General features: G+C 39.3%; 1 protein-coding gene across 1 annotated transcript in view; it reads right to left on the bottom strand.

The window, feature by feature from the left end:
- The window catches only part of STAC (SH3 and cysteine rich domain), a 73,848-nt gene extending 62,482 nt beyond the window's left edge, over positions 1-11,366 (bottom strand). The window contains exon 1 of the mRNA XM_064669774.1: positions 10,900-11,366. Coding sequence (XP_064525844.1) covers positions 10,900-11,016 — 117 coding nt within the window. The 5' untranslated portion in view covers positions 11,017-11,366. The remainder of the gene's footprint in view (positions 1-10,899) is intronic.
- Between the last annotated feature and the right edge of the window lie 2,292 nt (positions 11,367-13,658).

Raw genomic sequence — 13,658 nt, 5'->3', positions numbered from 1 at the left:
GTCATAGATTAAAGCATTTGTGTGAGAATAGGAACAGAGAGGAAAGAAAGAGAAAAACACTGAAAGGCAGAGAGCGAGTGGGTAAGCTAGCAAAAAAGTTAACTGTTTGCCTGGATCCTTAACGGTGAGGAGGATGAAGTCCATTTGTCATTATGACTAACTACAGGAGACAGATCTGACTGCTGTGAACCTGCCAAAGACTCCTATGTGCCCATACTTCATGAAACAGGTACACGATTCATCTCGCGGCTGCAGTTAATAGCAGCACTTCACGTTTTGAAGCCTGGATAGTCTCACATTTCACTCCCTTTTTGTCATAGGTGCATAACTTTCCATTATAGGAACGGCTGGAAAACAGCAGTTCCACTTAGCAAAAATTTTCAAAGTTTGAGTGATTTTGTTCCACGTTGGCATAAAAAACAGCTGCAGGTTCTCAGAATGTCTTTGAGAGAGCTGAGGGCAGAAAAGTGGAAAATCAGACATACTAGCCAGCCAGGGGGACAGATGCTGACCAGTCTTTGTAGGCAAGGTTCAAGACCTCGCTTTGACAGAATCAAAGTGGTGTTCACCTTACTTAAATTTGAACTTTACACTCAGCTGTAGCTGCCTACTATGGTCAGTGGAAAGAGATTTCTCCTCAGAGAAGCTAATTTAGACCACATAAAGCAGGCTTTTCCTCTAAATAAATGTTTGACAAAACAGCTTAGGTCTGTGTTCCATTTTATAATATAGGGAGTCTGAACAACTAACTTATCTGCTCACAGTTGCTCTCTGAACACAAATGGGGCTATATATGTATCTAGGATGCATTTTTTTCTCCTCTTTTGATTGTAAATTTCACCTGCAACCAAGGAAATCTCCCTGACAAAAGTTTACACAATCAATTCCTTATAACCAGATGTTTTGACACTGAAAAATAAGCAAAACAAAGCACTCAACAAGCACATATTTCACTGGAAGGCTCATTACCAGAAATGTCTGGCAGATCATTTAAGTCACATTTTATTTGTAAATAACTCCTTAATTAGATGATTTAAATTAAAAGAGGATGTGTGAACGTATATGAGAAATGAGCTAATCTTATAAATAATATAAGTAAGTATACTAAGATGTACAACAAAAATTGTATATGCTGGATCCTTGGGTTGACTCATACTGGTTGTTAACTTAAGAGTAGGTGCATTTTAAAACCCCATATGAACCTGAAACATTTTAACAGCTGGATTCTTAGTTTAGCTGTGCAAAAGTCATGGACAGTCTGACAAGTTTACCATGTTGAATTTTGCCTAGCATGTTTTGTTTACTTGTGAGGATAGAGGTGCCTAGTCCAAGACCATTTCTCAGCCTGGGTATGCACAAAGGCAATTGAGGCTGGGTCAAGGCTTTTAGCCTCTCGTTTCAATCTCAAGGTATTTTGATTTTGAGAATCACTACCGCAGCATTTAAACTGGCAGGGAAAACACCGGTAAATAAAGATGAATGGTACACCTATATTAGTGGTGTTTTGGGAAGTAACTTTTTTGCATCATGCCAGGAAACTGACCCTTGGCCAAAAAAAGCTGATGTCTCCCTTCACTATGAATAAGCAACTTTTGTAAAAAAAAAAAAAGAAGTTAAATACTAGGATGATGGTGATGCAAGTCTGTCTCTACGATAATATTCAACAGTATTTGCTATAACATCCTGTCAGGTTGAATTCATTCTTTCACCTGAGGTGTGCCTCCAAAGTAGACATTTCTTTGTCTTATTCTGATGAATAAGCTAAAAAGAAATATTTTAAGTGCATATTTTAATAGCTCTGTGAATACCAGTTTATAGTATTTTGCTCCTTTCTTAATTAAGCCTAATCATCAGTTACTATAGATCAGCTGTATTTTCCTTTTCTATTCAGAACATTAGACTGTTAAAATGATCTTTATTAATAAAACATTGCATGTGTGGCATTTTAATCAAGCTTTTAAATGGCACTCAGAATTGGAGCATATTATGTCTACAGAAAAGAAAAGCATTGAAATTTTCACTGTTCCTCACAGAGGACTGCAATTTCATATTGAACTTACAGCCTCCTCTGGCTGGGAAATACCTCTCTCTTGGAATTATTCATGCTGTGATATTTTTAACACTGCTGCAGCCCCTAAAACTGTAAGGCTTCCATTTGACAGTGCTTAGCAAACTACTCTCATCACTTAAAAACAAGTCAGCTAAGAAATGTTGACCTGTTAATGAGAAAATTCCATGAGCCTCTAGCATATTTATGTGAGACTACAGACATGAAACTAAATTTTGTTTTAATAAATAAGAAGATATGCAAGCCATATGTCATATTTAACTGCTGATGTCAAAGACACGAGAAGTCTGCTTTTCAGATATCTACTGTAAATACGTTTTCCAGGGTCCATGAGTTTAATTCCCTGACAAGAAGCATTTATTTTATCATTTGATCTACTGAATCAAGGGTGTTTCCTCAAGTAGAGGCATATGCTGAAGGAAAACAAAATCAAATTATTTCAGTCATTCACACATAGACCTCTCATTTTCACAGATGGTCCTCTTTGTTAATGAACATGCAAAATTTGCTTATGCTTCAGCACTTGCCCGAGAAAGGCAGTGCTCATTTAACATTGAATGACTACTTGCCTATGCAACTGGAAGTTGTGCAGGACTGAGTACTGTGTTAAGAATACACAACTCATGCTCACCTCTGAAAGACTAATCCTCTACCTGGAAAACAAGAGAATAAATTTATCAAATATGCAATCTTCTACCCATTGGGAGTATCCAGCAGTGGCTTGGGTAGGCAATAGGAGAAATGTTTGTCATACAAAGAATTATAGTTTTCTATCAAGTGATTATGATTTACTTTCATTTAAATTAAATAAGGGGCATGGAAAAAAAGAACCTCCAAGACATATTTTGTATTTCAAAAGTATAGCCCTTGATGTGCTCCGTTCTCTTGAAGAAATTCCAAGCCTTTGGCACTCTCAGATAACTAGGGATATATTTTAGACCACATTACGCTTTGGAGTGTGACGCAGAAGGACCTGAACTAGTATCTATATGAAGGTATGGATGTTTTAGCAGTGGTCTGGAAAGCAGCAGAGCTGTGTAAACAGGCCACTGCATCTGATAAAAAGTGCTGGCTCTCGGCAAGTACTGAGTGCTGATGAACCCAGATGACCACTTGTTATGCAACAGCCTTGGCCTTTGTAGACCTGGAAAACTGCATGAAAATAGTTACTTCAAAAAAGAAATTTGGAATAAGCAGAGTCCACATTGAATGGTGAGGAGGGGAACAAGAGAAAGAAAAAAAAAGAAAAAAAATGGTATGCAAATAAAATTGGATCTTTCAAGCACTATCCATAGGTCTAAGGATATTAATTGCAAGAAAAGCTGAATGAATCCTTCCACTGAAGGAAATGTCAATGAATTGATTCAAGGTAGGGAAAGAAAAAGGCTGTGGTACAGTCAGGATGGGATAAAAGACTGGCTCAGAACTTCAGCAAATACTTCAGCTTATTTTCTTCCCAGAACCATGATCCTGGGGAAAAATAATAGGAATAATAGGAAAGAAGTTGCAGAAATTTATGGTATTACATCAAAAAAGCAGATTAATGTGTCTGTTGAGGTAAAAGGGAGAAAAGAAAGCAGTTAAACTCTATCATAAAATTTTACTTTGGAAGTCTAGAAACAAGTTTTCTTAACAAGCTTTGTCAAGACAGAAATGATACAAAGTGAAATAGAGGTCTCTGTCAAGAAGCAGGAAATGTGATCCCAGCAAACACAGATGTGTAGATCTGACCTCAAGAGAATCTGAAAAAAAGCAAAACAAACCCCAAAAAAGTTAAATCCCCCTAGACCAGTTGTAATCATGAACAATTTTCTAGACACAGAAAATGTTTTAGGTCAAAGGTAGATTGTGTCTATTTGGATTTTGTTAAAATTATTGAATATGTTACTGAAAGGGAATCTATTAGCCAAGATAGAAAAGAGGGAAAGTTGTAAATAAGTTTTATGGAAAGTTCTATGGGAAATGGTTACTGTTGAAAGGAGAAGTTGAGAGTTGGTCGTTGGTGGAGTTCATCAAAGGACAACACCAACCTAGTCTTAGGGTCAATATTGCTCTCTACTTTTATTACTGGATATGATGCAAAGACTGTGCATGTTATAAGACCATTTCCCTCCGACATTCTTGACATACATCTAGTGCAGACTGCTTGGTGTGCAGCTGCATATTGAGCTCTGGGTGGTGGGACATCAGGCAAGAGGCTGTGAACTGCAGATGCTTTGCACAACAAAGGGCACAGGGTCCTCTGGTCCAGCCAGGTGAGGACAAGGACTTCAGACTTTTGCACCCTGAGACTGTGAGGGCATAAAACCCCAGGGTTTCCTTTCTTTGGGGTTCCTCCTTGGAGACACCCAGCTCAAGCTGTTATTTTGTTACTGTACCATGATTAAAGTGATTAAAGGATCAAGACACCTGAGACTCTGCTATGGGAAACCTGAAGTTGAGCCAGTAAGGAAACCTGGTCTGACTGTGTGAGTGTGTAGAGAGGCGAAGGGGCCTTGGCCCCAGCTCAAGTGGCACAAGAGTGACAACCAGAGTAGCTTCTGGATGGTCAGGCAAGAAAGTTTCTTTAACAACATTCTGTGGGAGGCATCACCGCGTATGAAGAGGCCTGGACCTTGAGGGATGGACTTAGGGAAATGTGATGAAGTTCAGGCGTGGAAATGCAAGCTTGTGTACCTGAGACCTGATTCAAAGCACTCTAGATGAGGACAGACAAATGCATCCTGGATCCACAGGAAATTATAGAATAATAGAACGGAGACCTCTGGCTCACGAAGGGCTGACTAGGAGACACAAACACCAAGGTTTCCAGGAAAGTTAGTAAAGCAATAGTGATACTGTATGAGATCTCAGATAGAATACCATGCAAAAATTCAGTCATCCTTTTTCAAGAAGGATTATTCAATACCAAAACAGATTCATGGATTTGCTACTAGAATGAGGTGAAGAACGGAGAGTTTATCTTATGTCAGTCAGGATTATTTGGTATAGAAAATAAAATGCTGGTAACAGACATAAAAGTCTATTCTTACATGATGGAAACAGGTACCAAGAATGGAAAAGAGATGTCTAAGCTAAAGTAACATTTTTGAAATTACAATTCCACACAAGCTAGCAAAAATTAAACTTCCACTGGAATTAGAAGAGGGTGAAGGGTAGACAGCATCTCTTAACCATTAGAGCATACAGATGTTGGAAGAGTTTTTAAAAGTAGTGGTAAAACCTGAATTCAAGAGAATTACTTTATGAAAAAGAATACAGCATAAGAGACAGGGATAGTACAACTGGCCTCTCTTCCAGCCGTTAAAACAACTTGTTTTGCTTCAGTGAAAATTTGCACTTTTTAGTAAATGCATTTTTTTGCCACACCAGAGTTCAGTCAAGTCATCTTTAGTAGCTGAAAGGTAATAGATGTCTTCTTCATTTTGATGCTATTGAAAGTGTGGATAGAAGAGAATGAACTGATCACATTTCTATTTTGCCTTAGATATCTTGATGTGCCTGGGAACTGATCTGACATATATATCAAAGTGAAAAAAATACCAGAGTGTTTTAATCAGAACAAGAGTAAGAAAGGGAGAGAAGTCAAAATAAATGTAAGCATAAGAATGAGTCTGCTGAAGAAATTATTGATAGGGTAGGGTATTACTTTCCTGCTTTAATAAAATCTTCCTCTATATATTTTGCTACAACTCTTAATCAAAGCGCATAAAAATACTTAGTCTAATTTCTTTCCCTTTGTCTTACCTTCATGGCATGTACTCACCATTTCGCACAGGGGCATGGAGGTAAGATTAAGAAGGAGAACTGATTTTTTCTTCCTCTTTCATGGGATGTTTTTAAGCTGTTTGGTATTCCTTTGAAGACTACAGCAGTAGTTTATGTACTGGATATTTATCACTGGTGTGGAGGGTGAAACACTAACTGTACACCGTAGTCCCTGCCCTTTTAAAATATTAATTGATTAGTAACCATCTATGGAGCCTCATAAAGTATTAACTCTTTAAATGGGGAAGATATCTGCTTAGCAGCATAGCACAAATCCTACAAGATTTAAATCCCACACAATCCTGTTAAAATCCAAAGAGTTTCAAGGTGTTACTATTAGTTCAATATCTAATATTAACACCTGGTTTTGAAGCCTCATGGAAACAGTATTGGTCTATTGGTCTAGCAGGACAGGAATATAAGTTCGACCTTGATTGATAGAGGAATATTCATAAATGAAGTCTACATCTTGAACTTCAATGCTTAATCCTTTTATCAGCTTGCTACTCTAGCAACTTCCATTTTATGTATTGCATACCAGGTTAGCTCATATTTGAACAATCATATTACATCTCCTGAATTGCCATACCTGAATTTGAAGATAATGGTCTGCATTTCCCTGAATATCAGCCACTAGATAGTCAGTGTACAAAAGTGTCAGACTGAGACTGACTCATTTATTTTGTGAAATACATAGTCCAGATGCCATATTTATTTGGAAATCCAATTTATCTTTTTTCCTTTATTTTTTAGCTATTCAACTTACCTAACTCACCTCACTGTAAACAATTTATCAAGCCCATGAGTTTGTGGTTCAGGGGAAAATTTTGAATCACTCCAAAGATACATGACTGCAGTACATCACAATTATAGTCAGATTTTATAAAATAAAATAGATGGACATGGGCAGAGCTGTGGAAAAACATTTGCTTTTCACAGAAATCCACTACCGTCTACAAAAAAGTAACTTTTAACATGACAGATTGCCTGCAACGGCAGGGGCAGGACTTGACAGCCCTTTTGGGGTGTGTGAGAAAGCCTGAAAAATGTTTAACATACTTGACATGGAGCACTAATACCTTGAAGATCAGCAGTGCTAATAAACTCTACTGATCCTAGTTCAAACATAATAGATGCTCAAGCCTCCCCTAAAACTTAAAAATGGTAAGGGAATTTTCAGATATACTCTATTGGCTATGAATAACCCCAGCCACTATTCACAGTGGAGCAATAAAGACTTGACTCACACCTAAAGAAACCAACAGATGGGCTTTTTCCTCTTCATATAGAAATGTCAATTAAATAAAAGAAGGGTAAAGTTAACAGAGTTATGTGCCAACTCTGTCAAAACATAAAGAAATAATGTCATGCGTAGGACTCTTCTTTAGACACATATTTTAGTTTTAGACACAAATTTTAGTTTTAGACACAAATTTAGTTTTAGACAAAAATTTTAGGTTTTTTTACCAAGTTCCAAGGTATATTTACATAAGAGACATCAGAAATATGACCTCTGATTGCTGCCACTAGATTTCTGCTTATATTGCTAAGTTAGTGGTTGAACAAGTGTTCAGTGTGTCTTTGCTACCATCATGAAGAAATTTTCCCTTGGGATTTATTAACTAATGACTGCCTCCCTTGCTGAGCTGTAAATCTACAAAAGTCTCTGGCAAACTGGTAATTTGCTTTCTTGGAAATAAGATGCAAAGGACCCAAACAGGTGGGAGCCATAACTACAAACATATGAATGTAATAAAATTAGCAATTATATGTATTTGAATGGTACCCCTTAAAGTTATTCTCTTAGTAAACTTTAAGTACCCACTCAAGTCACACTTAAGTGTGAAGTAAATGTTTTCAAGAGCCAATAAATTAATTTAATAAATTAAATATTAGTTTTGGAACATCCTTAACTATTCAAGCTGTAGGGTTTTTAGCACAGTAGCAGTATACATATTGCTGCAGGATGGCTCAGTTACAGCATGTCTGCTGCTCTTCAGACACCTATTTGAACAGTGAGACAGTACACTGGAGGTATTATCTGTAAAGTACCTGAGGGTACACAACCCAAAAGACTCAATCAGGTTATGTAGCAATATCTATACTATAAGGTAAACATATACTTAGAATATGCGAATCGGTTTGCTTTTATGACCCAGGAAATTTGGTGAATTGAAAGTATATTTGAATTTCCCCATTCTAAGCAGTTATTCAGGTGTTACGGTGCTCATGAGGAGGAGGACATGCAGCAGAGTACAGTCCTTCAGCTTTCAGCAGCCAGGTGTGCTCACCTGCAATTATTTCTTAATCCATAGGAAAAGGTGGTGGGAGGTTTTAGTGTATGTTAAAGAGTGAGCTGCTTTCCTGTGACAGAGGTATGTGACTAACACATGAGAGTCATCCTTCCAAATTTCATCAATTTGGTAGCAGTCAGAAATTCTGTGTCTCAAACTCACGTTAGTCAGAATTTGCTGTATCTCCTTCCTGTCATCTTCTGAGTACAGTCTAGAGGGTGCTAGATAAAACTCTTTTTGGGAGTTTGGTACTACATGGGACTATCTGCCACAGTTGTCTGTGATTACACTGGACTGGAAGCAAGCTTGTTGCTATCGTTCTACATTATTTTTTCAAAATTGCTTTTCTGCTGAAGTGTTTTCAAATGCATTTTGAAGGTTGCTATTATCCATGTTGTTTCTGTTCCCATATTTGGAGGTATAATAGTGTTGTGCTACAGAAACAAGTCATTGTGAGGTAATTAAATACTGCACAAAGTGTTCTGCAATAAATGCAGCAGGCATGAACTTGTTAACCTAGGTAGCAGAGAGCACCTGAGGAAAGCTTAGTTTTCTGTGAATGACAGGATAACTCCCTCAGCAGGGGACACCACAGAATAAAAGCACTGACTTATGCCTCTGTCAAGCTCTAGTTTTTGAAGTACATAAATTCTCTTAAAAAAATAAAAAATGAAATCACAGAATTTTTCCATCCTGCTATTTAGTAGGACCAAAGAAAGAAATCTTATTACCTCAGTGATCAGAAGATTCTATTGACTCCATCTACTGAAATGACAATACAGCATGTTATCTGACCGTATCTGCAGCTCTAAAATGTGAATACACAGATTATTTGTTTACTAAAAATATCTGTGTACAAGTAATGGCATCAACTGCATGGTCATAGCTTTTGCCTCTTCCAGTGTACCACTTCAAATGCTCACAAGATTGAAAAAATTAATGATAATAATGTTTGTTTATAAACTGTTTTGTAGCCTATTTGTTCTCTGACCAGATGTGCCTTAATCCTGTTGTCATCCTTGGAAACACATAGGTGCACAAATGGCAAGAAGGAACCCTCAGTGCAGCTCTTCACTTTCCCTCAGGTTGGGATCCATGCCGGTCAGTTTGTTTTGGGAACAGCATTCTGTGATGCAGTGGGAAAGTCCCTCCAGCATCACTGTTATCAAGTGGCACATGGAGCTCCTTAACCATTCCAGCACTGAGAGAGGACCATAGCTGGGAACATATCGAGCACACAGCCCACCAGGCCCTGTGCACAGCCCAGCACACTTGGTGAGCTGGTGCTGGCAGTGCAGTGAAGGCTGCAGTTACTTTTGGGACCTCACTGGGGGCTGAGCTTCCCACTGCCCAAATAACAATTCAGCAATTCCAGAGAAGTGGTCTCAGGGGGTGGGATTTATGCACGGATCAACCATATCATTTTGGAGCTTGTGGTTAAACCAATTACCCATTTAATTTTCATTTCCCATTAACCAGGAAGACTCCAGCATTGTCTCAGTAGTGCTGAATGTGTATAGTGAATATTCTATGCTATTGCTACTGGAAGAGCTCTTTTCTTTTAAAGAGGTTGTATTACATAGGGAATGCCTCAGCTCTTTCCTTGAAGTATAGCATCTAAATAAATATATTTTAAAAAAAAGTCCAAAGCCCACATCAGAACTCTACCCACACAGACAGATAATTTTGATGCACTCTCCAGAAATCTAGCTATAATTACAGAATAATGTAGCAATCTTTCTATGTTAGACGCAGTCAGCCACTGCTTTTATATTCTGGCCAGCACAAAGCTTTCCTGTGAAGCAGCTGTTTTGCTCTCACAGTACCTCCTAAAGCTCTACCCACCTGTAAGCTGTTAGTTACAACGACCTCCCTATTTTTACATGTTTACACAGCACACAGCATCACTGTGAAGTTCACAGAAAGATCTGTCAGGTGCTACCATGGTATCAATCATAAGTTAGTAATAGAGGATCAACAAAAGCACATCATCCAAGTAAGCTGTAAAGAACTTTCATTATGTAAGGTTACCACTTTACCCTTTACCTCTCTATCTTCCAAGTAACATACTGGCAGTCAGAAAAACTTTTAATATAAAAGTCGATTAAAAATTCAGAGGCCATGCCATTTGAGCTGAAAGCTGGTTTTCAGTAAGGTAAATTGAACCACATTAAGATATTCCTAAACCAAAAAAAGGCTGTAAAAAAACAAAAATCCTTTTCTGGGAAGTGTACATAAGGTTCATTGTGATAAAACTGTCACTTACATACTGTTTCAACTGCTGCCTCATTAAACAGTGAAAGTTCATTGATGGGTCTGCCAGAGAAGGTAAGTCAGGTGAAATACTCCAAGCCCTCAGAAAAAAAATCTCTTCTCTAACCTTTGAGAAAATCAATTTTTCCAACCAAACCCTTTAAGTGATCTGATGCTTGGTGTGAAAACAGCTAACAACATCCATTGGCAGTGATCACCTCCCTGAGCCCCATCATTACTCCAGGACCTTACTGTAATAAGGAGGAGGAAACACAAGCAAAAGTCCCCAAACCCAAACATGTCAAAAGGCAGGTATTTTCCCAGTTCAGATTCCTGAGGTGACAGGGAGAATTCAGAAGTAGGAGTGTCAGAGCAGGCACTGCACTCAGAGGTGGCTCATAGCACCTCTACTGCTGGGCAGGGCTGGTATAGGCTCCAAATAAAAATCAAAGCAACACATCTCTTTTCAAAACAAAGAAAGAGTGAAAAAAAAATAAAATCTCATATTCTGAGTACCTTTGATTCCTGGCTGGTAGTTGATGCTGGAGAGGGGGGTTGCTCTGGGCTCTCCACTTCATTCTCTTTCTCCACACTGTCCATGCTGACTTCAGTCGTGCTGCTCGGAGGAATCATTTTACCTCTAAAACACTGTCACTATAAGGAAAAAAAGCTACAGACTGTTCTTGCTGTTTTTCATTTAACGTCCCCTTCCTTCTCTGCTTTTCTAGAGCAAATGAACTCCAACTGCTTGGTTTCACTATATTTGCAAGACTAGAATTCTCTGGATTTTCTCTTTTTTCCTTCTCCTCCTCCTCCCCCTCCTTCCTCCCTCCCCTTTCCTATGTAATTCTGCTGCGAGGGAGTAAGTTATCGATGGCTCTGTAGGTCAGTTAAGTGCCTGCTTTTCCCCGATACTCCTCCCCTCCATAGGAAGCCTGGAGGTGTGGAGCAGAGTCGTGACCGTCAGCCCCACAATCGGAAGGGAGTGATTTGAAGCAGAAAGCCCAAGCCACGCACACACACACACGGGGCACTGGAGGGAGGAGTTGTATTTCTAATGCTGTGAACAGCTTTGGAGGAGCATGTGCTGTCATAGTAGTGAAAGAAAGTAATGCACGCATGCACATACACACACACACACACACACACAGACACAGAGACAGGCAATTTATATGAGGTTTTAAAGCATTTTACCTTTTAACAGGCTGGAGAAGATAGAGTTGAAGGGCACTGTTATATTCTCTACAAGTCTTTTCCTGAAGAAAAAGAAGCCCTGAAGAAGGGCTCTAGAAACAGAGGACAAAAATGAATCTTCCCTTTCCTTGTCCCACTGAAGTTTATTTAAAATTCTTGATATCCAGTGTCTCTAAAGCTCTCACCTTGCCTTACATCCCAAACTTGCTAGAAAATGACAAGACAGAGTCAGGGGAGAGTTACCTGTGGATCCACATGTTCCTTGCTCCTCTCCCAGGCAGGGAAGCCCAGCTCTGAGCCATGCACATGCAATCTGGGTCATCTGGAGCTCCCACTATCTCACACATCCTATACCTGTAGGTTGTCATAGTGATAATACTCCATCAGACAGCAACAGAGCAGAGGCAGCCATTGGGAAGAGCCTGTGGCTTCCCACAGTGCTGTCATTCCTGAGGATGCAGCACCCGAAGTCACGGTTGGGTCTGCAGTACTACCAGCAGAAGGTCAGCATGACTTTGCTGGCTGGCTCAGATTGCTTATGTTGCTTGAGGTTTTTCTTCTGATTTAAATCTGCTGCAAAGGTGCCTGTCAGCTCTCTTCCTTGCTGAATTGAGATCTGTATTGTGAAAGGTTGAGTGGATCTTCTTCCTACCAGATATGCTTTGCTGAGCGGGAGCCATTCCATATGGCTGGTGGAGATGACTCCTTCATTTAAAGAAAACAGAAAAAACCAACCCAAATATGTTTCTAATAGCAATACTTTCATCCTGGAAAGTGAGAAGAAAAAAATAATTGCTTAGTTAATCTGTACAGATGTTAGGAGCTGATTTGCTGAGATCTGAGTTAGAAATGAGCTTTATTACCTTGTAGCTCTGGGAGAGGACACCAGATTCCCTTCCAGCCCCACCCCCTAGAAACACAACTACTGCTTTGAGGTGCCTTGCAGACCCCTCCAACTCAAATAATGTGTGTGAAAGTGAAGGCAAGTTTACAAGACAATGGGGGTTATACAGATGAAAGCCAGAGTAGAAGTTGCCCTGCAGCCTCTGTATTCTTAATAACTATTCAGAAGCCAGGAAAAAAAATCAGCTTTTCTTTGAATACCCGGTGAATTTTCAGGACTGATACTTAGATGTGGAAAAATCTTTATGTTTTTGAAACAGAGCATATAAGATACCAAATTCTTTAGCAGACAATAAAGATGAAATTCTGCAATGCTATTTGTACAGCTACTTCAGAGCAAAAGAGTGTCCTAGGGGTCTGCCAGCAGAACCTATTATTTGGCCTGTAGTCACTAACACCATTACAGGGATCAAAACGAGAACACTACTTGCTTATTAATGCAGTGGCAGTGACAACTGAGATTGAAGCAAGGAAATACAGAGCTCAGAGGGGCAGATTTGGCAGGTAAGTAAAAGAATGTATTTCCAAGGGTTTGCTTTCTAAAAGCAATACTTCTTAGAGTATTCTCTTCAGAGCCAGAGGAATTATCCTGGAGCAAAGCTCATTTCTTCCACTCAGCAAGTAAGATTTGGGCTTTGCTGTAAAATCATCCCCTTAACAATGAGCAGGGATTGATCAGAATCACAGTTTGGGAGAATTAGGGCAGCTGTGGGCAATGGAGATCTTGGCAGGGCAACAACAATTAAAAATGCTCCAGGTCTGGCAGGGGTATCTTTCCCTGACGGTCCAGCCTGGAAGAGCCAAGCCATGGCCAGAACAAGGGGTCTGCCCCCTGCAAGGACTGTTCTGTGTTCCCAGCAATCTGACAGATGAGAATCATGAAACTACATTCTGTTTGGTCCCCCAGCAGTGCTGTGAACCTGTCTTTCCTGTTAAGAGGCTCAAAAACATCTTATGGTGAACTTGTAGGTTACCTTTGAAATGGAACGTGGAATGGTTGGTTAATAGTTAATGTTCTAAGTGTTGTAAAATTCTGCACACATTGTGTACGAAGAGCTTGTAACGTCATGACTATGTAAGTGACTATCATGCCACCCTTTACTCATTTTTTTTAGTTGTTTTACCAAATTAGTACTGACACCTGCTGCACTCCCTCTTTTCTTGCCATTACTCACTTG

Source organism: Pseudopipra pipra, chromosome 1, assembly GCF_036250125.1.
Source record: "Pseudopipra pipra isolate bDixPip1 chromosome 1, bDixPip1.hap1, whole genome shotgun sequence".
NCBI classification, from domain to species: Eukaryota; Metazoa; Chordata; class Aves; order Passeriformes; family Pipridae; genus Pseudopipra; species Pseudopipra pipra.
Note: the sequence above shows the minus strand (reverse complement) of the source record. Positions and strands in the feature narration are given on the sequence as shown.